This window comes from Phlebotomus papatasi, chromosome 2 (assembly GCF_024763615.1).
Source record: "Phlebotomus papatasi isolate M1 chromosome 2, Ppap_2.1, whole genome shotgun sequence".
In the NCBI taxonomy this organism is placed as follows: domain Eukaryota; kingdom Metazoa; phylum Arthropoda; class Insecta; order Diptera; family Psychodidae; genus Phlebotomus; species Phlebotomus papatasi.
In genome coordinates, this window is record NC_077223.1 from 92,221,283 (window position 1) to 92,248,359 (window position 27,077).

At 34.1% G+C, this 27,077-nt stretch overlaps 1 protein-coding gene across 7 annotated transcripts in view; it reads left to right on the forward strand.

Moving 5' to 3' along the window:
• Positions 1-27,077, forward strand: part of LOC129802393 (uncharacterized) — a 209,251-nt gene that overhangs the window by 32,072 nt on the left and 150,102 nt on the right. For 5 of the 7 annotated variants that reach the window (XM_055848161.1, XM_055848164.1, XM_055848163.1 and 2 more), the window contains one exon: positions 21,001-22,020. The exons of 1 other annotated variant lie outside the window; for it this stretch is intronic. In XM_055848161.1, the coding sequence (XP_055704136.1) occupies positions 21,366-22,020 (655 nt within the window). In that variant the 5' untranslated portion in view covers positions 21,001-21,365. Of the gene's footprint in view, positions 1-21,000; positions 22,158-27,077 lie in introns of all 7 variants that reach the window. One more of the 7 variants, XM_055848166.1, reaches the window with a different exon arrangement.

Here is a 27,077-nt window from a genome sequence, read left to right on the forward strand (position 1 = left end):
AGCAACATGACAAAATGAGATTTGTAGTTCTATAAATTTTTTTTTAGTATATTTGAATTTTGCCAGAGGGACACTAGATTGCGCTGGAGTCATAGTAGGTTTTCGTATACGTCAGAATAAACGTCAAATAAAACATACACGTCAATGGTCAAAACGCTACCAGAACAAACTTATTTTGACGTTTATTCGGTTTCCAACGGTTCTTGCACACCTCTGGTATACGTTATTTCAGAAATTAAATTTTTAATGAGGGTTTGAAATTTCAAATTACAGCCTTGAATCGATAATCTTGGAATTTGTTACAAGATTACGACTGTTTTCTTAACTCTTTAAAGATGAGTTTGTCAAAAATCGAGAATTCGAAAACATAATTTTTAAGACTTTCTAGAGCAAAACGTAACTTTATGTGATCGAAGCAATAATGTTATTTTTGGGACACCGGTGACTCAATCGTTTTTAAAGGCTCCCTTACCCTTAGAATACTTCGCAAAACTTAGCAACGAAAAACATGCACTTATCCATCAATCAGCTGTTTTGGTTTTAGGGGAGACCGGGGCAGAATTAGCCACGTATAGTATTAGATAGTGGTATCTTATAGTTTGCCTTCGAAGGAATATTGAGGAAACCACTCTTTATTCTAAATATATACTTCCCTTACTATTCATTGAAATATTTATCAACCTCATACAAAAAATTTTTGTACAAATTATACGCAATCATAAATTTCACTTGGTGGCTAATTCTACCCTGGACTCCCCTAACCCTTCAAGGACAGTTAAAAATTGAAGACCAGAAAAATATTTTTTGATTTCATAGAACAAAGCTTATCTTTAGATGACTATAGGAAATATTTTGTTTTAGGGGTTACTATTGATGGCCCAATCGTGCTTGACGGGTTATTTTTTTTTAATAATCAAGTCAGGCTATTAACTTATCCTTATAATATGCATAATATTTTATTGATTAGTGGTATATGTATGTCTTTTGAAGTCTCACAAAGAAATCCACATAAAAGAATGCAAGAAAAATCTTTAAAAGCTACAATTAAGAAAAATATCAATCACTAAAAGTTCAGAGCCTCCAAATCCCATGTCCTGTGAAACCCTGACCAATTGACAAAGCAAGAAAATTCTAGATTTGACCACTGAGGAAGGCTTGGAGTCCGAGTCTAAAGTTGTGGGAAAAATCGTCTTTTTCTAAGCTACTCCATACCATACTCCGACGCTCATCTGTTCTCTATTATTTAAATTATTCGTCGGAAAATACTTAAAATGTAAACTGATCATTATTTTTATTATAATTACGTTAAACCGTCGATCGACTTAAGTCGTAAGTGTGTCTAGGGCATCGGATACAGGTGACTTTGTCTTCCTGCTATTCGTAAGCTTTTTTTAATTCTAAGTATGGTCTTGACTTGACCGATTCGATCTACCATGCCAGATCGGTGAGTCACTCTTATCTACGGTATTAAACGGTCAAGGTACTTATCATGAACAACCTAAAACGCTATTATCATACACACTTAAATAATTAAAGATTGTAAAGCCAAAACACATAATAAAATTTGAAAAATCAGGTTTCCAGGATCGATATAAATTCTTTTCTGTCAGTTAAATTCTAATATGATTCTCATTCAACCTTTTTGTAATATTCAATCTTTCGTCTTAAAGGATAAATTGTAGTATATAATAGACATTTCACACAAAATACTGGTATGAAAAATTTTAAGAAAAGCCTAAAAATATGGTTTTGGAAAGGATTGGGGGGGGGGGAAACGTATGGAAATATTTTTTTTATTGGGGGGTCATCGAAGACCGGAAGTCGATATCTCTTACCGTTTAAGTTCCAGGACGGTGACAAGTTCTTTCTCTTTGAATTCGAGCAGTAAAATACTTGATCTAAATTGAGTGTAATCGAGCCCGTCTTTTAGAGGAGGGTGGAGCAGTTTCACGCAGTTGAAAGCTTATTTATTTAATCAAAGCTTTTATTTATTAGACGAATATAAGCAATATTTAAACTAACCCCATGGTATTGACTATATGCAGAACTTTTAAGTCTTTAATTTTCTGTTTTAATGAAACATGAAACTACTCCATATTTCCGTACTTAACATGAAAATTTTAGATTTATTTTTTTCTGAGCACTTCCACACTTTCAATTGTAATAATTGGTGTTTACTTAGAGAAAAGGAAGGATTATTTAAATTATAATTTAATTTTTGATTGAAACCCATAAAATATCTGGATTACCAGCACGTTCTTTTATTGACTGAAAGATTTCAATGCATTTAATGTTTTCAAAAATTTTAACCAAATATTGAACCCAATTGCTTTAAAATAAGGGGTGATTCATTTCTATATTTCACTGACAAGCATTCATGATTTGGTTTTCTAAGGTTTTGATAAAACCGGTCTGTATTTCTTGATTCTCACAAAAAATGTTCTTAGGTTTTTTGATGTAATATGTATCAGTTTTTTTAATTTATACCCTAAAAATGTTACAATACTAATCAGGAATAAATTGGACATGCTATTTAAAATATTCTAATTCCTAATTCGTATAACATTCACATTTAATGTTCTGTAAAATAGAATTTGGATTACAAAATTTCACGTACTGCAGTTGGAACTAAAATTTCGTAGCGTTTTAATAAAATAAGATAGAGCTTATCATATTGAGAATATACTGAGTGAAGGTTTTGCTTTGATATTCATATAGAATTTGCTTAGAATTAAATACACTTTATATCATGTTCTCTTTCAATAGTGTTTAATGCTTACAAAAACTTGTGATTTTAATCTATTCAAGGTTTAATCTATGCCTAATTTCCATATTATAATCTATGTATTAGCATGTTTATGGTAAAAGCTTCTAACCCTTCTAACTTTTGTGAATTTTAATGCTGGTTCGAGAGATGTGGTGCAAGAGCATCAGGCATTTTCGATGTGTCGCAACTTTTCTCTAATTAGAATTTGTTGAGAGCTCTAGCAATTTGGGCGGGAAATTATGAAAATGTCTAGTATGGTCAAATGATACAAGTTTATAGCACTTCCTCGCAAATAAAGTGCGGTTCTCTGATCAATTTTGCATCAGCAGCACCAAATGAACCCTTGAGCACGTAAATGAGAGCCTGCTGGAGGGTCGTTTGAGGAGAGTGCTTTATAGTCGCTTCTCCTCCCAGGTGCTAAACTCTACCGATCTACTATCTGCGAACTGGAGGACAATGAGGCTGTGTGAAGAGGATACTTTGGCAGGTGATTTGAGGTTTGGGGAGGATTTTCCTGACAGTCGAGTTGAGTGAATTCTTATTGATGACAAATCACATTGAGTCTCTGCCAAAATTTCCGACAAATCACAAGACAAACAGCTAGTACATTTTCTGCATTATTCGATTACCATCCAAATGGGAGATGGACTGATCCATGAGAGAATTTTCCGATTGCAAAATCAAGTTAAAATGTAGATATTTCTTCTGTACACAAAAATTCGATTTTTTCTCTTTCACTTCTTTTTTTTGTTTGGTAAAGAAGAGAATCTCAATAGGAAATTCCACGGCTTTTTTTTGTTCTCTTTCACTTTCTTCCCTAAAGCATATTTCTTATTCCTATCCTTCTACTTGGGCATTCCATCCCAATGTTGAAATAGAAGGTGAACTATTTTATTATTGCAGACATTCCAATTCCCTTCAATTTCTTGGGAGATTTTGATACAATTTTTCCCCATACGACTCCATCTGATAACAACATGTGATTTTTACCTCTTTCCCGCAGTTGAATATAAAAAAGTACCTTTTGTGAATATTTCGACAAATGCTGTAGCTATAAAAGTCTCCATGTATAAAACTCAGGAGATATCTAGTCGTAGAATATTCAGAGTGGATGAACTTTGAGTATTGACTGGAGACTCTCTATGGGACACAATCACTTGAGGCACATCTCTTGTACAAGGAGACTAACAGAATGTGTGTATGACAGAAGCAGAAGGACATGGAAGGAATCTCCAAGGGGCTTGTCAATTTGCCTAAGGATAACAATGATAGATAAAAGATTATTTTGTGGCATTCGTATGAAGTTAATCTGAAAATGAATTAGTTGTGAAAATTGAAAGTATTACTTCACTGACTGAGAGAAATCCGAAAAAATTAAAATAACATTCCGGAAATGTTAATTTTACCCTGCATTATTGATCTGAAATCGGTGTAAATATTATGCTTTTTAGGTGTACTATGGGTTAAAATTACCCTTTTTCATGTAAATTTTACACTTAAAAAGGTGTAAAATTAACATTAAAAAACGTTGATATATTTTTACAGCTAAAAAGTGTTAAAGTTACGAGGAAAAAAAAGTTAATCGCACCCTCTTTTTCTCTCAGTGTTGAAATTGATTGAAAATAAGATAGTCTGAGGGTCTGAGGTAATTTGATACAGCCTAATCTTTTATCGCAATTATTTTGCCAAATATCCAAAATTTTGGAATGATAAATTAATAGTAATTATTATGGAAAACGTGCTTTATTTCTTGACAATCGATATCCAAGAGGAACTAAATGTGGATTTGTTTAGAATAGGGTAAATGTCCTAATTCAAAACCATTTTCAGACACTTTAACTTTGACAGAAGATTCAATACATTAAGTTCATATTTTTTCTGAAAAAATTACATAAATTTGCTCCTTGACTCTTCTAGAATCTTACTGTTTAGTGAAAATTCTTTAGATATAATTTGAAAACTTCTCAAATACGAAAAAATACGCGAGTGTAAAATGTTCCTATTGGAAACAAATTAATCCAAATGAAGACAAGGGAAAGTTTCTAATTGGAGACAAACAGTGTAAGTGAAACCGCGACGAAAGGCTTCCAAAACCTTGTTGAGATGCTCTTGAGTGCAGGATTTGTTCTTATTCCTGGTCTTTTCTCCTTTCCCATCTAAAACAGTAAGAAAATCTCTCCAAAAAAAATTATATTTCCGGGGTTTTCTAATGAAGCATTTGCAGACACTTCAGAAAAACCATTTTTGTTCACGAAATTTGTAATTATTTCATTTGACAACTTCACGTACCGTTAACAATAAAGATTAGCACTTAATTTAACCAAAATTAGTCAGAAGTATGACAGAAATGTTAAACAAAACGAATAAAGAACAGTCACCTCATTGTGTTTTTTATTGGAAAACATGGTCGATCGATGAAAAATTCGATCGTAAAAGGTGACTTTTCATTTTTCTGAGAAATTAACAAATAAAAATTTGTGAATATGAATGGATTTTCACTTTATTTGGAGCAAAATTAACTAAATAATTAAACTGTGGTATAGAAAATATATAAATATAGTAATTTAGTACAGTATTTATCATGAAAACAATGACGTTTTCATTTGGAGTAGCGAAAAATTTCCATTTGGAGCAGGTTTTGAATTAGCTTAATTTACCCTATACTTTATAAACATTTACGAATGAGAATTCAAAGAAATAACTAAAAATTAGCTGCCTGAAACTACGTATCATTTCCTACTTGCACTTTTGATATCTGAAAAAAATATTGAATAATATTGACGTGGACCCTGCGATAACCAATCATTCACTTCTCATGGCTAAGTTCCATGCTCCCATGGTGGTTCGAACAAACCAGACTGACTCTTCTGTCCATGAATTTATTCTTTTGATCTCCTTCTAGAGAACAGATAGGATTGGCAATTTTAAAAAAAATCACCGTTGAAATATTAATAGGGGAATGTAGGCATGGTTCGAACAGAGTGAACCTTCAAACGATGCGAATTTTCTCTTTGTTTGCAAAGACCTGACCTACCATTTCTCATCTCGTTTCATGAACTTGATAATGATCTATCATACGGCTAAGAAATGACGAACTACCTCTTTGCAAACAAAGAAAAAATTTGCGTTGTTTGAAGGTTCACTCTGTGCGAACCATGCCAACATTCTCCTAGAGGAACTGGATTCTACAATAATAACTTATTTAAGTGGTTGCAACATTTCTATAAAAGACCGGGCCTCTCGCACCAAACTCCTCTAGTCCTGGCGACACTTTAACATCTCTCTCCAGGATCTCAGTAGCCCCAGCTGTTTAAGGACACTGTCCAGTCCACTACTTCTTGCATGGTTTCCTAGAGCGTTCTCTCATTCTTGTTCCTTCAATCTCACTGTTTAGTAGTTTCTTAGGCATCCTTTCAGCTGGCATTCGCTGGATGTGTGTCAGCTAACTGATCTGGGATGCTTTGATAGTGGCCGGTTAGTCCGGATACGACACTATCCACTAGCTGTTTCGCTCATTGGGCGTAGATCCGTTTCAGTATTCATCTCTCTTTTATATATCATGATATTTGATGACCGGGAGACGTTTCAAGAACGGAATATTGTTATTAGAGCATGGGAGCACCTATTCTCTACTGCAGTCCGCTCATTGAACTCCATCTTCACACTGTTATCAGAGTTTTACCGTAGGCCAGAGGTATTTGAAGCTTTTGATGACTTCTAAGTTCCAAAAAATCGAGCATGAGATTCTAGTGGCATCGTGGTGATGCGGGACCGGGTTGGCTTGTGGTCTTTCCCTCGTTGACTGTGAATTCTATCTTCTCCGCGACAGTGGCTAAGTTGACGAACGTCTCCTTCTACGCTACCGCACTTTGAAGTTTGTAGTGAATAAAGCAGGGGCCTCTCGACATTTCATTTTTCCATACGTTTTTGCATAGAGGCACTGAAGACTATTGGAAAGTATTTTCCAAAAGAGAATTGGCTTATCAGTCTGATATATTTCGAAATTTTGTATTACAAGCTATCTAAAAATACATATTTCATAATGTTCGCCGAAATAGTATAAAAACTACGAGCAAATTTGTTTAAGTCGTGGTGCAATATCTGCAAAATTTTTACAAGGAAAAGTGAAAAATAGCTTCACTTTTTATTAGGCTTGATGGGCCCCTGAAATAAAGCATTAAAATCGTGGATGAATGACCCCTCCAAAATGTTCCAAAGTTCCACTTGTTGGATGATTTTGTGAAACTGTAGTACAATATTGTGCCCTTGGAACTTTTAATGCATAAAATACGATAACGAATACATAATTATGCATCGAAAAGGGTAAACCCTAAAAATGTCCTCAACATGAGGGGAACACTTTTGCTGAATATTTTATCTGGAGCGTCTGAATGACTTGAGAGGTCCCCTCGAGGGAAATCCTTCTTCAGACCCTCTTTCACCTGAATTATCGATATAACACGTTTTTGCTCTTTTCCATCACCAAGTCTGTCCTTTTTGCCAACCAAGTGCGTGCCACGCACCGAATTGTTTATAGACAGCCGTTATATTTTATTCATCGGCCATTTTATATTTGAATTCAAGGTAGAAACATCCAAAATATTTCTTTTCAATATCAATTTATACGTTTTTTTTTCTTATTTTACGGCGCATTCCACTGAGATGGTCTATAAACAAAAATCACCCAGAATACCTTTATAGTAACTCCCCTCCAAAACAGTCTATTAAATGCTCCTCGTGCCCAGAAGCTACCAAAGTTAAGTCTGTGAGAGATGTTTGATGGATTTTATTGGTTATTGACTCACTTCTTGAGAAACATCATCGTGTGGCTCCCATTTCAAGGGAGTATGTGTGATTTACACATGTGGATCTTTTCTCATCCATCTCCACCTTCAATCATCCACTGACACACTTTTCTCACAATTTATTTTTTCTACGGACTTGAAGAGGAAAACTCGCGAGAAAAGCACGTTAACTCAGGGACATCATTTCCACGGCAGGAATTTGCATGAAAAACATCTTCCATGTGCCACTATAATGCTTAATATTTTTGTTGGACTCGGAAAAAGGTGAATTTACTGGGAAATTTATTATTTTCCTTAGACTTTAAATTATACAACAGATGAAATTGAGCGACGAATTTTAATTTAAATGATTTTTGTTGTTCATTATGGGATAATCTTGGTTCAATATAAATTCTATTAATAAACAATTAGATTTATCACAAATTTTAGGTTAATAAACACATAGACACAGGGGAGTGACATTATCTCTGAAAAATGCGACCGGTTTTAGTGTATTTTATTCCCTGTTTTCTTACACATTTCACGAGATATCTCCAAAACTACGTAGGTTGGCAATTTAGGGTTTTCGGTTGCCTTTTCGTTATTACATTGGCTTTTATTTTGTATTAGTATTTTATACTAATTTATTATACAATGACAGAAAACAGCTAATAAACTCAAAAGTTTTTTCGGCTCGCTAGAAACATATGGGAAACATAGAAAATGTTATGCCCCTGCATAGATATATAGGGGAAAGTACCCTCCATTCGAACGTTCATGCCTTCGAATAAGGCGAATTTTCTTTTAGCTTTTCTAAGAGATTTACAAATTTCTACTAAATTTTAGTAAGCTTATCATCAATTGTTGATAATTAGATGATAATTTAGTCTAAATCTCTTACGAAAAACAAAAGAAATTCAAATTATTTGAAGGCATGAACGTTCGAAGGGAGAGCACTTTCACCTAATAAGGGGGAAGTGTGGTTGCTTCGGATAATCCGAGCTTCAGACATTTCATTTTCGTTAAAGTTCTTAATCAGTTTGACCCATCACTGAGGGAAATCCGAAAAAGTTAAAATAACATTCCAGAAATGTTAATTTTACCCTGCAGTATTGATCCGAAATTGGTGTAAATATTACCCTTTTTAGGTGTATTGGGGGTTAAAGTTACCCTTTTTCATGTTAATTTTACCCTTAAAAAGGTGTAAAATTAACATTAAAAAATGTTGATATATTTTTATACCTAAAAAGTGGTAAAGTTATGAGGAAAAAAGTTAATCGCACCCTCTTTTTTCGCAGTAATGGCTCTTTCTAAAAAAAACTAAAACGCCAGTAGGGGAATTCTGTAACGATATGACAATGTCATATGATGAATTTTCAAAGTAAATTCGGGAGCAGGATAATATTAAAGTTTAATGAGCATCGAATGGCCATTGCAAGGAGTTGTATGAAGCTCTTTGCAACTGATATGCATTGCATTTTTGATAAGTTCTGAATTTACTACATAAAAAAGTTAAATTTGTCATATGACATTGCCTTGATAAGGGGCTCTCCGGTGGTGGCTAGTGGATTTGAAGTCACTTCACAAAGAAAACACTTATTCAATCTTTCCCAGAACTTTCGGTCCTGGATGTGGACCTTCTTCAGTGATCGACTAAACTATGTTTTTTGTACTTAATGAGGATCGTTATTTTGTGTGGAATTGAACAATATCATCACTTTCAGTTTATCAATTGGGTAGATTTTTTTTAGGAAATTGTTTTTACTGATTTTCAACTTTTGAGCAATTTTTCTTTAGGTATTGATGTGACTTGGCGCTTTCTGAGTCATCAGTACCTAAAGAATGATTGCTCAAAAGTTGAAAATCTGTAAAAACAATTTCCTAAAAAAAAACCTTCCCAATTGATAAACTGAAAGTGATGATATTGTCCAATCCCATACAAAATAACGATTCTCATAAAGTACAAAAAAAAACATGGTTTAGTCGACCACTGAAGAAGGACCACATCCAGGACCGAAAGCTCTGGGAAAGATTGAAGTAGTGTTTTTCTTTGTGAAGTTACTTCAAATCCACTGGCCACCACCGGGGAGTCCCCTATCAATACACATCACGCCAGTTCTTCAACCAATTATATGACATTGTCATACTCTTACAGAATTCCTCTGCTGTAGCTAATGTATATTATATTGAAAGGCTTTCAAGTGAAAGGGAAGACTTTTAAATGTTAAAATATTAAATTCTTATCACTTGAACAGAACTGACTTTGTTCATTGTTAATTTTAACCAATTTTAGTCATATCAATCAAAAATAACCAGGTTTTCAAATCCTTTCTCTAGAGGTTCTTGTTTCTAGGGTTTCTAGGTATGAATTTTCTTTTCTGACTGACCTTTTTTCACCAATTTTTTTCGTATTATAAAGAACAATAAATTAGTAATTAATAAAAATTTTGTATGTTTAAGTTAAAAAAGCAAAAATTACAATAAGGTAAGTGAAACGTATCGACCATGAAGGTTGGATCGTTACCCGAAAATAAAATGATTTTTGAAATATTATTCTTCATTTTTAACGAGTTTTTTGCGATTATGTAGTCAAAAAGCAAAAACCAAGGAATAATTTAGAAAAAATCATTTTATTTTGGGGTGACGATCTTATCTTAATGGTCGATATATGTTCGACTTACCTTAATTAAAAATTTCCCAGAAATAGTGCTCACTTTTCAGACTTAATGAATAGATCATTAGCTGCCTTCTGCTCTTTCCGTAATTGGCTCAGAAGTTTTCAAGCTATAGGTCAACTCCGTCTAATTCCTCTACTTCAGATGGTTTCCACGAAATCTCCCTGACGTCACTCTAAATCTCAGCAGATTTCCTGGAGAAATTTTATCTCATCCAATATTCAATATTTCTCAAAAATCGATAGAAGAGTATTATTAATAGGGTGAAAGGTGAATCTCTTTCGCTGAAAAAGCCAAATGATCGACAGGTAAATTGAGGCGATGGGTTAGGGGAATGTGTCATGAAAAGACCGATTAGCGATGGACTGATGGTGCAATTAGTGGAATATATGAGGCTTTTTGGAGTCACTAACTGAGTCCATGTCATCAATTGCTTTCACCCTGTAGCTGGACTGAGGTGAACTAAATTTCGGAACTGTTTCAGTATAGAAAGCACGCGAACGTAGCTTTATAGGTCTGAGATATTTACTTAATTAATGATAGCACATTATATTGATTTTCATATGTTTGTTCACCTCTTGAGTATAATTTGGAATTCATTGAGAGACGACGACGACTTATCGGGAAAGATTTATTGAGACAATCGATTTTATCAGAAGCTGGAGAGAGATGGAGTATTGCCAGGGAAGTTCTTCTCTTCACGGAAATACCATTAGTCAATCTGACCAGGTAGTATCTCCGAGGAGAAGATGTTCCAATGAAATATGATACGTCAACTCGACTCAATACTGTCGAATTTATTTTAGATTCATCTTCTCCATTTCCTTTGAAAAGGAAAATCTGTACCGTTTTACTGAAGATATTGATTATGAAAAATTTTAAGAAGGGGTCTGCAGATTTCTTGTCACTATCCTACGAGGTAGCATGGAACATTCATAAGAATTCTGAAGTATAAATTCTTTTGAAATACAAAAATGCTACACAATTTTTTTGAAAATTTTTTGGTAACGGATTAAAAAAAAATAGTAAAAATGTTGGAATTTTTTGAAGAACTGCATGAAAATCTACAATCAATTGGAAAATTTCCAGACTTTTCCTTAAATACTACACTCACAGTGAAATAAGTAGGATATTTTAAATTTAGGAAATGTTTAGGAAACTTCCTTGGAGATTTCTGTAAACAGTCTAATGCAATTCCATGAATTTTCCGATATCTTTAGTATTTTTTTTAACAGTAACGTTCTATGAACATTTCTTGTGAATCTCCGTGTATTTTAGCACTAATTCTTTTGATTGTAAATTATAAATTTCCTAAACGTGACACGGATATTTCCTCTTTTTACTGTGAAAATTTGTATGCCATTCTGAACAGAGTGTAGGACATTTTGCTATAGGGTTGCGTATTAAAAGTGTAATTCAAGTCGATCCTGTGGTGTATGTAGATGGAGTTCAATTTATTTTCATGATGAAACTCGCACCAGGAGCTACATATATTTGTGGTATACCAAACAGAAAATGATTGTAATCAATCGAATGTGATGATATTGAGCAAGAAATTCGTCTCTCGTATTTTATTGCCTGACGTCTCTAATGGAAACCATCGAGGAAAATCATTAGAATTGATTACACCCAACCTTTTTTGGGATTGTATATGGAGAGGAGAAAAAAAGCCTCAGAAACTTTCACCGCACGACAGCTTATGCAGAAAGTAACTTTTCTTTGCCATCAAACCAGAAAGCCCACAGAAGGGGTCGAAGGACCATGTCACAGTTGTTAGAGTCAGAGTGTCATCCCTACTAAAAGTACTTCAAGTTCCCCCAAAACATGGGTTGTCCTCAGACTCACTTTCTGTGGTATTATTTTACCATTGCGTGTATTGGACATATCACATTTTTTTTTCGAAGTAACAAGAGAGTTTTCCCATTTAATAAATGGATTCCACCCCCTTCAGCTAAACTATGCTGCACAACATGACATTAAACGACCGAAAAATTTCAAAATATTGCTGTTTCGATATTTGTTAAAGAGAGTGGAAGTATTATACACCCTATATACACCCCATTGTCACCATAGTTGGATATGTTTACATGGGCTTTTGACCTTAATATCCACCCCTTATTCATGAACCTTCACAATATATTTGTGTCACAACCGCACTAATTGATAAAAGTAACATTATAACCAAGAGTAATTGATCAGGAACATCAGTGGAACAATTTCAATAGAGAACAATAGAGCGTTTTATGCCCTTTTGTTATTTTATACAAAGGCTTCAAAGGATTGTGGTTCCATTTCATACATTTCATTTTTGTTATTTAATTAGATTTTCCAATGATTTTTTTCAAATAAATCAATCATATGCAGAAATGAATAGGAATTAGTTTATAAAAGCTTTATTAATTACAATGATAATGCAGGCTAAATATCCAACAGAGGCTCTATGTCTTTTCACAAATGAATGATTTTGAGTTTTTTTTTAATTATATTATATATTCATTATAATTTAGAAATTTATTAAAATTAGAAGTAACTTTTTATGCAAAGTTAAATACCAAAATTCAAAATGAAAAGAAGAATTGTGTGGTTACCAATAAATTGAATTGCATTAAAAAATATAACCGATTTAACATTATAAGGTCTATTATACATAATGCAAATCAGTAAAAATTTCAGAGAAAAAAATTAGTTAAATAATTCTACCGGTCGAGTTGAGTAACAAGCTGACTTGAGAGCACTGCGCCTCGTATTTTATAAATAAATATTGTATTATAAACATTCCTGAATGTCTCGTATCTGGTACTTCTAAAAATCAAAATTTCATCTTAAGATCGTACATTTTACTGCTCGAACTCAAAGGGATAGCAGTTATATAATCCACTTTGTTTTCAACTTCTGACACGGCTAGATGCCAAACGGTGAGAGTTATCGACTTCCGGTCTTCGATGACCCCCCCCCCTTCACAAGCCAACATTATCTAGGACAGTCTGTTTTTCCTTCTCCCCTCACCACACTTCTACCCCTCCAAAACCTTTTTTTTTGGTTTATTTCGAAAGCGGTTCCTACGATTCTTTTGATTTTCGAAAATATGTTTTAGAGGTAGTCAAGGTGAATATTTCGTCCTTGTGCACCTATGTTCGAAAACCATTTAGATATCGAATTTTCGAAGATCAAAATTTAACCACTTTGGAGGGTCTATTTTTCAACAGATTTGCTTAATTCTTGATTTTTTGAAAGATCTTGAAATTTACAATCCAACTGCATCGGACTTAATCGGAAGTGAATCGGCACTATACCTGCATATGATTTATCTTTCTCGGATTTACTTTTTTATTTGTTCGTACACTTGTTACTCATGCTAAAATATTCTAAAACCTACTTTTCTTAAGCAATTTCTTATTTCAGAGTGGTTTTTTTTTAATATCAGTCAATTTAATCGGTAGTAAAGCGGTATTTACCCAAAAACATGTGAAAAGTTATATAGTACACGGATAGCTCTTTCTCGTGAGTTTGAGCACTCTGTAAGTTCAGCGCTGTAAGGCGCTTTGTCATGTCTTTTTATTTTAAATTGATATTAAACACTATTATTTTACATATAAATATAAATTACAGTAGAGCTCCGCTATAGGCCATCACTCTATAGTCCACAATTTATCGACCGTTGATTTCAAAACACTGATTTTAAGTTAGGTTCCCGTCAAATCATTGCTCTACCTGTCGATTTTTCTCGGAGGTTTTTTGAATTGTAACGGTATATTCTAGTACATTCAGAGGAAATCTGTAGATTTTCGACAGAATTTCTGCCTGAAAATCTGTAGATTTTCGGCAGAAATTCTTCCGAAAATCTGCAGATTCTCGGCAGAATTTCTGCATAGAAAATCTGCATAGTCTCCATTTTCTCAACAAAAATATTGTTGATTTATCAAGAAACTGTAGAAGTTTCAAAGAAAATGGTAGGCTTTGCTTAACAAGTATTACCGATTAAACATTTAAGATAATTAAAAAGTCGCGAGCAAAAATACTAATTTCTTAAAAATCGCCAATCGAATGATACAAAAAACACGAAATTTAGGTCGACAATGCGTTTAAAGATATCACTTCACTATTCTTTACTTATAATACGACGTCGCAGAATTCTTTATTTTATATAAACACTGTGAAATCACCAAGAATCACTATATTGATTTATGCAAACTTCAGTGAAAAATATTCCATCTTTTCTGACACAGTTGTCTGGAAAGTCTGGAATGTTGAAAAATCTACGGAAAATCGGCAAAATATCTACAGAAATTCGTCAGAGTATGCACCAGGATTCGTCAGAAAATCTGCAAAAATTTCTGACGAATTTTGTCCCAAGCCTAAATAAAATTCGTAGGAATATCTACAGATTTCTCGGCAGATTTTCGGCAGAGGTGTAGATATTTTCTGCAGAAAACTTAAAGATATCTGACGAAATTATTTGATGGGTTATGTTCTTTTAGTACGCGACATGCAACGTTGTCATAATTATTTTAATATTTTTGGTAAACTTAATTGAGTAATTGTGATAATTGTGATCCATAATGAAGAGAGCGAGGACAAGTACCACAATCGCAAAGAAAGTAGAAGCTGTCGAGCAATTTCAAAAAGTCGTTGATAATTTTAAAAAATGACATGGACTATATATAGTGCGACCTAAGTGTCAAATCTGGAACCAAATATGGACTATAGCGAAACTCTACTGTAAGTTTTATTTCACTGGGAACTGTTGCACAGTGATGAAATTCAAAATATAAAATGATACCTTATGACATTTTATAAGCTGTTCAAATGTATGGTAGCATGAGATATTGTATACGCTGTGTACAAATGCAAGAGATGCAAATAATTTTAGTTTTAGATCACGCCCAGTAAGAAGTTATAACCAACTTCGGTGGAGATTATTGAATATTTAATGCTCTGTGGAGATAAACTATAACATTACTCAGAAAACCTTCTTCTTCGTTTTAATAAAAGGTAGTGCCTGAAGGATAATGTGATTTATACAACTAAAGAAAATTACATGCTTAATACTTTACAAAACTTATACTTTGTCTATAATTTAGAACAATATTACAGAAGTATGGATTGGAAGCTTTATTTTTAGGGGAACTACATTAGTGAGAGTGGTATATTAAGTTTCCTCACAATAAAATATTTATTTTATAATGAATATACTTTGTCAATTTCTGAACATTATCGATAATCGTTTTTTTTTCTTAAATGTTTTTGTTCTTTTATTAGTTACAGGGGGCGGGGTCTATATTTTTTTGATTGATCTTTTACCCATTTAGTATTAGTTTATAAGGCAACTTGTGCTTATCGGATTACAAATGATATCTAGATTTGTATATTGCGGCATTTATTATAAAATTGTTTCTGTTTTAAATATAAAAATTTCTTTTTAAATTTGTTCAAATTTAACTTTAAAAATACTTGTACTGTAATGACAATTTGTACTGAGAAATGACAAATTGCTGTGTTTCAGGATATCAGAGAAAATATACTTCAAATATTTTGACAAACATATTTAATCCAATGTAAGATGTTACATGTTTCTCATAGCAACGAGATAACTAATGGATTCCTAATCTGGATTAAGTGTGATAGATTTTGCAGAAGGGAATTGCATGACAGGGTTTTACGAGCACTACCAATGAATGAGATATGAGAACACAATACATTTTATTTGCATTTATTTAGCCTCTGGATGTCATGAAAATGTAGTAAAATGCTCCAGAACTGGGCCATCAATTATCCGTTCGATTAGTCTATGTTGCAACAAATTCTGCCCTCGAAAATTATTAATGTCCATTAATTATTTTTGGTGAATCTAATGACATTTTAACACTCTGGGTTATAAAAAAAAGACCCAGGAAGGAAAAGTCAATCAATAAAATTTGATTGTATGACTCTTTATGTGGATCATTTTATACTTTATCATCCGGGAAAATGAATTTTCAGTACTTTTGTGAAGCTTTGAGTAAATCTGTTGCGAATAAAAAATTAATTTATGATGGGTAATTGAGGTTTAAAGGCAATTTTAGAAACGTGTAAAATTTTAATAGTATTTTCTGGAAGATTTTTCGATATAGGATTACCCGAAAATCTTGATTTCTAAATTGTGTGGGTAGGATATTTGATGGGATAGATTGGAATATAATATCCTTTTTGCCAAGAGAAAGGGAGAGTGTTGAGCAAAAGCCATTCTTCTCATTGCCAATAAAACACTTTCCACGTATGTGCTTGGCGTAAATTTTATTATTAAATTCTCCATCTCTTCTAATGGCTTTGTTATGTTTGACATTATAAATATTCCTCTCCTTGTATTCTCCTCTTCTTTGGCATTCATTATCCCTTCTTCACCAGCAGAGTTTTACTCAGTTTTTGTGGGATGGAGAAAACATATTTTGGTTTTTCCATCAACATATTTACCATACAATTATCCTGTATTTAAATTATTTAATTTAATTTATTATTTTAGTCCTCAGCATTAATGATGTCAGTATCCTGTGGTTTAGGCACGAAGAGAGAATTTATTAATGAGGTTATCCGCGGTAATAAAAAAATCTTATAATTAGATGTGTACTCGTGTAGCATGAGTGTTTATTTATTTAAAATATAATATGTTAGCGACACTAAACAATGTAATTATAAAGGGGTTTTTAGATCCATTTTTACAGCGGTGTTACGTACGTTTAAATTCCCTTCTGTATACTTGTAATTACTTTAATTTTCATCGTAAATTAAAGCTCTTTATTATTTCACCGAAATTTCTTCGAAAGCCATTAAAATTTCATGATTAAAGTCAATTTCTTGAAAGTAAAAAAAAAAAGCAACATTTACCAGTCTTTCCAATTGAAAGGGTTTTTCATCCGTAGATATTTTTCACAGGAATATTTATTATAGGGAATCGCAACTAAACAGCAATTTAAGAACATTTAAGATATTTAATTTAAGGAACTTAACCGATTTCTAAGAAACGTTTGAAGTTAACATTCAAACATGTGAAGCTAATCGGAGACCCTTTATAAGGCCAAGTCAGTTTTCTCTGACCGAAAATTAACAATAAAAATTACACTTATAAGCAAATTGAATGGAACGTCTAATGATTTGATGTATATTTTATCTGTATGGACGATTGTGGGGTCCATACAGTAGAACCCCGCTTTAGTCCATATTTGGTTCCAGATTTGACACTTCAGTCGCGCTATAGTCCATGTCATTTTTTAAAATTATCAACGACTTTTAGTATTGAAATTGCTCGACGGCTCTCACTTTCTTTGCGATTGTGGTACTTGTCCTCGCTCTCTTCATTATGGATCACAATTATCACAACCACTTAATAAAGTTTGCAAAAACTATTAAAATAATTATGACAACATTCCATGTCGCGTACTAAAAAAACATAACCTAACTTAATATCAGTGTTTTGAAATCAACGGTCGATAAATTGTGGACTATAGAGCGATGGCCTATAGCGGGGTTCTACTATATATAGCCCATAATCTTTAAGAAGCTTTCCTGAAAATAACAATAATTGATAATTTTCGTTCTTAAGAAAAATATTATGTAAGATATGGTAGTTTCCAGTCCCAAGAGGTGTTTGTTTGAAAACAAAAGTAAATATGAAAGAAATATTAAAATATTTTATATCCTACAATCCTCTACCTGGTGACAAACTTTAGAAAAAAAGTAACTTTATTCAGAGAAAATAATTTTGTTTATGTCACATCGGTGTTCTGATTGTCCTTAAAGGGTTTAATCATTTTTATAGGCAAAGCTCTTTCAAGTTTTCGGAGTAAGAATTTCAGAATTCTACGGGTTTCCCACTTAATCCATATGGTTCACATGCTGTATTATTCTAATAAGCAATAAGATAAGCAACATTTTTTATAAAAAAAAATTGACTTAGGATTGTGTATTATACGTAAATGACTCAGTAGATTATGAAAAATCATTGCAATGCTTATTTTTGAAATTCCATATCTTCGAAAACCGGGCAAAACATTAAGACTAAAGCTAGCGTAAAGCGATCTTCAGATTAGAGATTTAGCCCAGTTCATGATGATCTCAAATGGTCAAAATCCTAAAACGCAACCAATTACATTGGTTCTTCAGCATTAGATAGGTTATTTATCCTTAATAATCCAATCCAAAGACAAAATTTTCCAAAAATCTTCGCTGATAAATAAATTAGAGAACTAGGGGAAACTTTAGTGAACACGGGGTAGTTATAAACACTGCATTTTTTAAATTATACATAAATTAGATTTAAAAGGACGGGACCTATATAAATTCATAGATACTATAAGGATCCTTTGTCCACTGAAGAAATGGTCGAAATAAGTCAGAATAGTGTTCAGTGTTTCGTGCTACCACATGTTTACTACTGCCCCAGTCTCTCCTTAAGCCATATGGCTAAGCTTTAGGTCTGAAGCCTGTATAAAAGTAGTCCTTCAAGCTCCTTAAAATAATTGACCATGGGAATACTGCTTAGAAATTGGGAACTTTCAGGAATTAGGTTAAACTTGTAATTTGAAATCCGTTTAATACAGTCTTTAGACTAGAAGTTTACATGGGCTTCATGTCTAATTCACTAGAAACACTTACTATTACTTAAACCTCGTTGAGGTTTCACGTAAATCAAAATAATGATCAGCTTACATTTCCATTAATTTCTGACCAAACCCGTCTCTCGCCTTAAGTCAAGAGACGTCTCAGTTAATGCGAAACTGATAGGAATTTAGTTAAATCATAATTTTGAATATAATAATAACATACAGCCGTCTCTCGGCTTAAGTCGTAAGGACATAAGATTTGGTCATGGCTTAGGTTTTGTAATTTGTTACAACGTTACAAGTCAATATTTTTGAGAAAATTTTGACTACGTATTGAATATTAATAACAAAAATAATCCATTTTGAATTTTGAAAAACCGTTATTTTTTTCTTGTTTAGGAATTTAAGACCTTTCGGAACTAAACTGTTGCTCCAATCTGAAATGCGCATTAGTTCAATTCCCGAAAGTCTTGAATCTTGTTAATCTTTCAGAGTTCAGGAAAGTTAAGAGTTAAGCCGTAAGAAAACATAGATGTAAAACTCATTAAAGCCAGGCAAATGTGTATCTTTTTTTTTTGTCGGAAAATATTTTCATATTATAACCTGTGGTATGAAATACCTGAACTAAATTTTCCGTGAAATGTTGCATTCTATGCAGATAAAGTTCTTATTCATTGGAGAGAGTTTATTAAGAGTAATCAATATTGAAATTTAAATTTCATAAAGTCAAACCCCTCTTCAAAACTGTAGCAAATTGTTAAAAACTTCGACGACTCCACTCCATACTGTTTTAAGTAAATTTAGACCTTTATTACTCGGAGAGAAATGCTATTTGCAATATCGAGTTCTACTTATCTATCCTATGTTCGGATGACAGGATATTCAGAATACGAATTTTGCCAACTTCCTTCAAATAGCTCTTCTGAAAAATTGTAATTTTGAGATAGCACAGTGCGGAATTTAATCCTAGATTTTAAATATGAACCATATATGTACATGCGAGGTAAGGGTAATGAAAATCTTTGTTTGGAAATCAGAAATTTTGATAAAATCAAAATTGTTCAACTTTTCTGTTGAATATTCGTACCATCATTAATAATGTAAGGACGTTAGGGCGATTTAGGTATTCAGAGGTATCATAAAATGAATTAATATCCATTTTATGATCCATCTAAGTATATGAAATAATATCCTAATTTTAAAATGGAGAAATTATATTAAGATGTACATAATTTCATCTTGAAGGAGAACTTTTTCTCCAGTGAATGAATTGTCAAATTTATTATGATTAAGAAAAAATAATATAAAAGTTAAAAGAAAATGCCTATCTAGAAGATTATCAGTTATCTTATATAAAATATGACAATTTTGCTAAATTTGTGAGAACATCCTTGTGGTCAACCTTTGTTAAAAAGCATTACAAAAATATTCTTTTAGTATTGCACGACCTGGGTGGTTTAACCCTTTAAGGACGATTGGGTCACCGGTGACCCAAAAATGAAATTTTTCCTACGGCCTTCTCAAGCTATGTTTTGGTCTAAAAAGTCTGAAAAAGTGATATTTTCAGACCCAAATTTTTTGACCTTCTCGTCCTTAAAGGGTTAAAAACAAAGCACTGGTTTTATTTTTCAACGGTTCTAGGTTCAATTTCTGTATCAAACCTGCATCCAATAAAACAATCTGAACCATTTAAATGTTTTGGAATTTCTCTTTATATTTCAGATACATTATACTAGTGAAATTGTTTCATTTTTGATAAACTTATAACAAATTTAGCAAATGGAGTGTGAATGAAATATCTTTAATAGAAATCGACATATGTACCTTTGTAATCCGGTGAACTGTTTAGTTCTTCCAATATAAGAATCTCGATACGAGTAACTATAAGTATTTGTAGATCAACTTTGTTAAGTCATTTAGTAGACGAGGGTTTAGATTACAGAATCGGAAAATAGTCCGATTGAAGTCATTCTTTACTTAGTTAATTCGAAATTCTTTTCGTTTTTCAAAACATCTAAAAATATTCTTTACATCATTCTGTATTCTAAACAAACACTTCTTTTTCATTTCAAATTATTTTCAATAAACCATACTCTCTCTTAAAAATACACGTGCTCATAATTATTTTATTTGATTACCTATAGAGCTCAATGTTTTAATATTTGATTTTTCTTTTATTTGTCTATTTCTATTTCCAGACTCTTCAAACCAAAAAGTCTCACCATATAAAAAAAACCTTTTAAGAGGGAGGGTATTATTTTTGTGTGATTCCTCCGAACATTTAGGAGTGACGGAATCTCCTCAGGGTCGTGTCATTTGACCCGAGTGTGTTGTTGGTGGTGTAATTGAAAATCTGGGATTGGGGGTTGCGCGTCGGTGACCCTTCGAGGACATTGAGGTTTTGGGTGATTTTCCAGGTTTCGCTCTTTTGTGATATAATATTGTTTGGGTAAGAGCACGTGGGACTTGGAAGGCATAGGGGGTGTTAGATGAGCATAGGAGCGGGTCCGGTGGATGCTAGAGCCGAGCCAGGACCGATCGCCATGCATCGTGGGGGCCAGGAATGTACGTAATATTCCCAGCAGATGAACTACTGTGTATGACATACGGTGCTGCTGTGCCGAGATTCAAGCCACGACCCACTCTGGACAACCTGCGCGAGCCTCTCGTCTTGTCCCCCACCAGGTCCCGACCCCCCAGCCCCATCACCACCCTCGATGACTCCCTCGACCGGCCCGCCGACCCCATTGATCCCACTGACCTCTCCGGCGACGAGCCCGCCTTAGACGATCCCTTCTACGGACGTGACCCCAACGAGTTCTTCGAGACTGCTGTTCACTATCCCGTCCTCCCACCACCGGCCACCAAGCCTAAGAAGAACCGTCCACGTCTCCATCTGCACCTCGGCCGCCTCGGACGACACGCTGCTGTCGACCACATTGAGCCGACCCGTCTTCGTGAAGATCTCAACATCCACGTGTCCAATCCCACCTTCACGCGCGAGAACCTCAGCAAGCGCAACTATGACGCTTTCTTCGAGTCCGGCGAGCCCGTGTACTCGATAGAGAAGCGTGCCCCACCACCAGAGCCCCCTTCACCGCCCATCATACCCGAGGAACCCCAACGCCACTCCCTGGGTCTCTTCCATCAGCGCCCGAAGGCGCCGCCCCGTGCCCGCAGTGCCGATCCCGAGGGCGCCCTCGAGGCGTCCCAGAAAGGTGACAGGTGCCCTCTCGAAGTCTCACCATCTGAGTGACTAACTCCCGAGTGTCCGAGTTTGCTGCCCGACGACCGCCCTCTGCTTCCTACCCGAGTTGCCGACCCCTAACACGTCCACCCCACGATACCCTAGCGTGTGAGTTTGACCGTTTGCTCCGCTTCCACTACTAACCTCCAAAGCAATGTTTGTATCGTAATATGCCAAGAGCCTAAAATGTTTTCTTTTTTGTGTGTGGTTTATTTGGTGAGATTGATATTAACCTCTATCTCTATTGACTTAAGATTATCTGGATAATTATTTCTACAAACCGAAGGAATATCCTGGTCCTATTTTGATTTTGAACGACAAAGCGAGTTTTTACGCTTCACCTTTAGTCTGAAGGTTGCATAAGGGAGAATAATGTATTTTTACATAGTACGGAAAATGAGGATAATTCGGAATCATTCCTAATTCGGAATTTAAAGATCTCCACACTGTTTTAGATGGGCAAAGAAAAAACACGAGGAAGTACTCTTCAGTGTGTAAGGTCTCAAATAAGCACAGGCTGGCCCTTAAGAGTATCAAAATCTGTGAAATTTAGCAGTAAAGGCGTAAGATAACCGATTAAAGGTCTCTTACATAAAAATCCTTTACTTAATCGAATGAAAAAGTGGGAGTCGGCCCACAAAAACTGGTTGAAATAGATATGGATTTCTCGTTTATTAAAAAAATAATAATGGAAATGATATCAAATTTATGTGTATTTTTGTGTATATTGGACCTAAAAGCTAATTCCGGTTTTTCATTCGTGAATAATTCAAAATTTATAAACAAAGTCTACAATTTTAATAGCTTGAAATAACATATTTGAACGCATATTATCTCCAATTTAATTTAGGGGAAAGTGTTCTCCCTTCGAACGTTCATGCCTTCGAATAATGTGAATTTCTTTTGGTTTTCGTAAGAGATTTACACTGAATTATCACGGAATTATCAGTAATTGATGAGAAGCCAACTAATTATTATTATTATTATTATTTATTTCAATCAATACCAATAGGGTCCGCCCCTCTTACATGGTTTGAAAAAGAAAGACAATCAGAAAATAATAACAGAGAAGAAAGAAAGGAAAAAGAGAAACGAATTTAGCCTGGTCCAGTCTGGTAGAATCTAGCGATGCCGATCAAAGACGATCTGGCATGCAAAGGAAGGGAGTTGAACAGGACAACCCCGTCGACAAAGATAGTTCGCGAAAGCTGGTTAGAGTGAGCTCTCGGCACCAAGAGTCCCCGTACCGTGGCAGAGACCCCAGGAGTCAGAAGTGAGGTCAAGTTTTTAACTAATATTTAATAGAAATATGTAAGTCTCTTAGGAAAACTGACAGAAAATTCAAATTATTCGAAGACATAAATGTTCTAAGGGAGAGTATTTTCCCCTACACGGTAAAAACTTTTGGACACTGACCAAAATATTGGAACAAGTTTTTCTTGGAACAATTTTTTTTTGGAATCAATTTGTACTGTACGGGTGACTGACTGTGAGAGGAGGATATGATTTTATATTAGACGAGCTACTTTTTGGAACAAATTCGTTACTAATATTGGTTATCTTTTTGAGTCACGTAAAATGAACAAAATTGTGCCAAAAATTATGGTGTCCGTGGACGAGCTAATTTTTGTAACAAATATGTGCCAAAATTTTTTACCGTGGACAGTATGATAGCAGGATTAAATCAAGTCAATTTGCTCATTATTTACTTGATCTAAGTTGTATGAGCTGTATAAATGATTTTTAAACTCCTTTTAAATCCATAATTTCTGAGTGATAGTATTTAAAGGGATACATGAAGCTTTTATTTGTAAAACTATAAATAAAATTTTATCAAGGGGTAACTTATATCGGGGAACTCGGGCTAATCTGGCCAGAGAACCCACGGGGAACCCAAATGTTTTTCAAGGATATCTCGGGGATCCGATATTTTTACAGAGAACCCGGAGGAACCCATACATTTTTCAGGAAACCCGGGGAATCCATTCATTTTTCAGCAAACCCGGGGAACGCGGGGAACCCATTCATTTTTCAGGAAACATTCCGGGAAACCTATATATATATATATATATATTTCAGAAAACATTTCGCGAACCACTGATACCCATACATTTTTCAGGGAACATTTTGGGAACCGGGGAACCCATGCATTTTCAGGAAACTCTCGGGGAATCCGGGAAGCCCATTCGTTTTTCAAGGAACTCTCGGGGAATCCATTTGGTTTTTCAGGAAACTCACGGGTAACCCTTATTTTTCCGCGGAACCGGGAACTCGAGCCACTCTAATTACTTATGAATATCCCCTTGAACTTTATCAAAGCTCCATTTGATCTAACAAAGCTAGTAAGTTTATTTTTTGAAATGCTTCGAATACAAATAAAATGTGGGAGGTATCTGAGGGAGCTTTACCAAAGAAGATTTCTCATAGAATTCAGCTATTAATAAATCTTTGGGTTGTCGACTCCTTTTGTTGATTCCCAGAAGGATAATGGTTTATTTATGGTGGCACTAGAACACCTAGACGACAAAATGATGACGTCTACAGTGAAAATTCCTGGAAAATGTTTGTTTCACTTAACAATGATTGAAGTCTGAGTCAATAAAATGAAAAAAAACATACACGTGCAATAGTATATTTATATTTACTTTAATAATGATAAATATGCACAAGGAATTTTCCAGAGGTGAAAAAATAGGCGTCCCAAGTTTAGACCGAAAGCTTTTATTTTTCATGTAAATTTATCTCTTGCTCCAACGTCATTGGTCATATCTTTGGTTTACGTCATTAAACCTGGCGGTACGTCAAAGAGTAAATTAATTGAAAGTTAATTTCCAAAATCGGAGACATTTCAATTGCGACGGGATTATCCAGTAATTTGAGCTCTAATGAAAATTAGCTGAGAATGTTATTTTTGGAGCCCATATTGTAATATGTGTTTAAATGGTATTTTCATTGGCAAAATAGACGGGTTTTGGGCAGCATAGAAGGGAAATCCTATTAGATACCAAACGTGTTAGGAATGCCATTTGTCGTTCAACGGATTAAACCATGTGCGATTTTCATTGACAAGACCAGCTCTAATTGATTTCGGCTTTTCCTGAATTTCCCTGCAACTCCTCAATCATTCAATTTAATTCCATTCAACAAAATATCGCACAAGGGGCTGTGGGGTTTTGTAACACCCCCATCGAAAAGTGCTGTATAAGTGACTTTGTTAAACTCTTCAAAAACTCACTTAAACCTTATATTAAATTTTTTTCTCTCTTCAATACACTTTTTGCTCTTGAGAAGAAAACTTTATAATTCAATGAATTGTTGTTTCTTGACTGACAAAGAGTGCCACAACAAAAAAAAAATATTCAAGGAAAACTCTGAATTTTTTGTGTGTTGAAGTCTGTCTGGGAAAAAAAAGGAAAATTATGTTTGACATAAAGATCCTTCTTTGGCGTTTGAAAAATTGTCCCTTTTCTTTCACAACAGTATTTTGTGGGCGAAAAAAATGTATTTTTAAAATATATGCGTGAATTATTCTCTCCTGAATAATATACGGGCTACGTAAATTTATTTTATGTTCAATCCCACAATTTCATGGGTGGTTGAAAATTTGTTTTGATACTTTTCTCCAACGAAATTACTTTCCCTGCTATTTTTCTGCCATTGCTACAGTTGGAAAAAAAAATTTATTTAAAATTACACGCAACGGTGACTTTTAATTGGCAAACTCTGGAACTATTGTAAATAAAATTACAAAACGAAAATCACGTAGATTTATTCCAATTTGAGGTTGAAATTTGACCATAGGCTGTTCGAATTTTTACGGATTGCAAGCTTTGAGAGGACAGAATAGAGAAAAACCTATAAACCAATATGCAAAAATAAATTTCAGTAACATTTTTGAAATGTTTTAACACTGTGTGAATTGGAATAATAAGCAAATTCGTTTTAAATCTGTAAAAAAATCGTTAGTAGAAAAAAAAATCGTTAGTAGAAAAAAAATCAGCAAATTTTACGTCAATTCTTTTGTGGTAATCATCAGTGATTGAATTTAGAATTGTCCAATTTGAAACCTTAATAAGGGGATATTACAGTCATGTAGGGATAGGCCGCTAAACATGCAAAGCGTAGGATTTATTTATGAATTCATAACGTATTTGACGGTTAGATGCACCAACCCTCATACTTTGCTATTCTATGGTAAGTTTAACCCATTATAGCTTTCAAACTAGCGATTTAGCCCCCTAAATAGGGGAAGGTGGGACTATATTGAGCTAGGGCTACATTGTATCTCTATTTTATCGCATATTCTTAAAGGAAGCTGAACCTAGCAACAATTTTCATTTCAACAAATTCATTCAAGATTAGTGTTTATCTCTCTTTTCTTTTTATCATGGGACCTTGTCCAAAATGGCTTACAGCTCAGTAAGAGCTAGCCGTTTTTAACCTCTCACAATGCTGCAAAGCAGTACAGTTTCTATAGAGCAAAATCTTCTGTTTTTGTTTTTTTTCTCTTTTTTTTATTGGAATTTTGTGTATTCAAAGAAAAGTTCAAACATGTTTTTTACATGACTGGCATATACAACCTGAGAAAGAGCTTTTCCACCGTTTTGCTCTGGAGGTTGGTCACCAACGCTAAGACGGCGGTGGACGCTGAAAACTACACGGAATCTCAGTTAAACGAAACTGTACTTCGAAAGCATTGTTGATGAATAAATTTATCTATCTATCTGTCTATTTAATTTAGATCCACAATTGTTTTGTATATCTAAATTACAGTCTAAAGCTCAGCTTAAATAAGAAGTGTGCGAAAAAATAGCGTTTCCAATATAGACCCACTTTCCCCTAATAAGCAATTTTAGTACTTTATTCAAGATCTAGTCTATCATTTGCCTTTAATGTCAAATTTTTTCCAAATGTCTTGCTTCAAATAAAATTAAATAAGTTAAAAAATACGGCTAATCCTTTGGTCTAAAGCCTGTATTACCAATAATGGGGTTCTGAAGGTTGATAGCGCGTTTCTTGTAAGGTAAC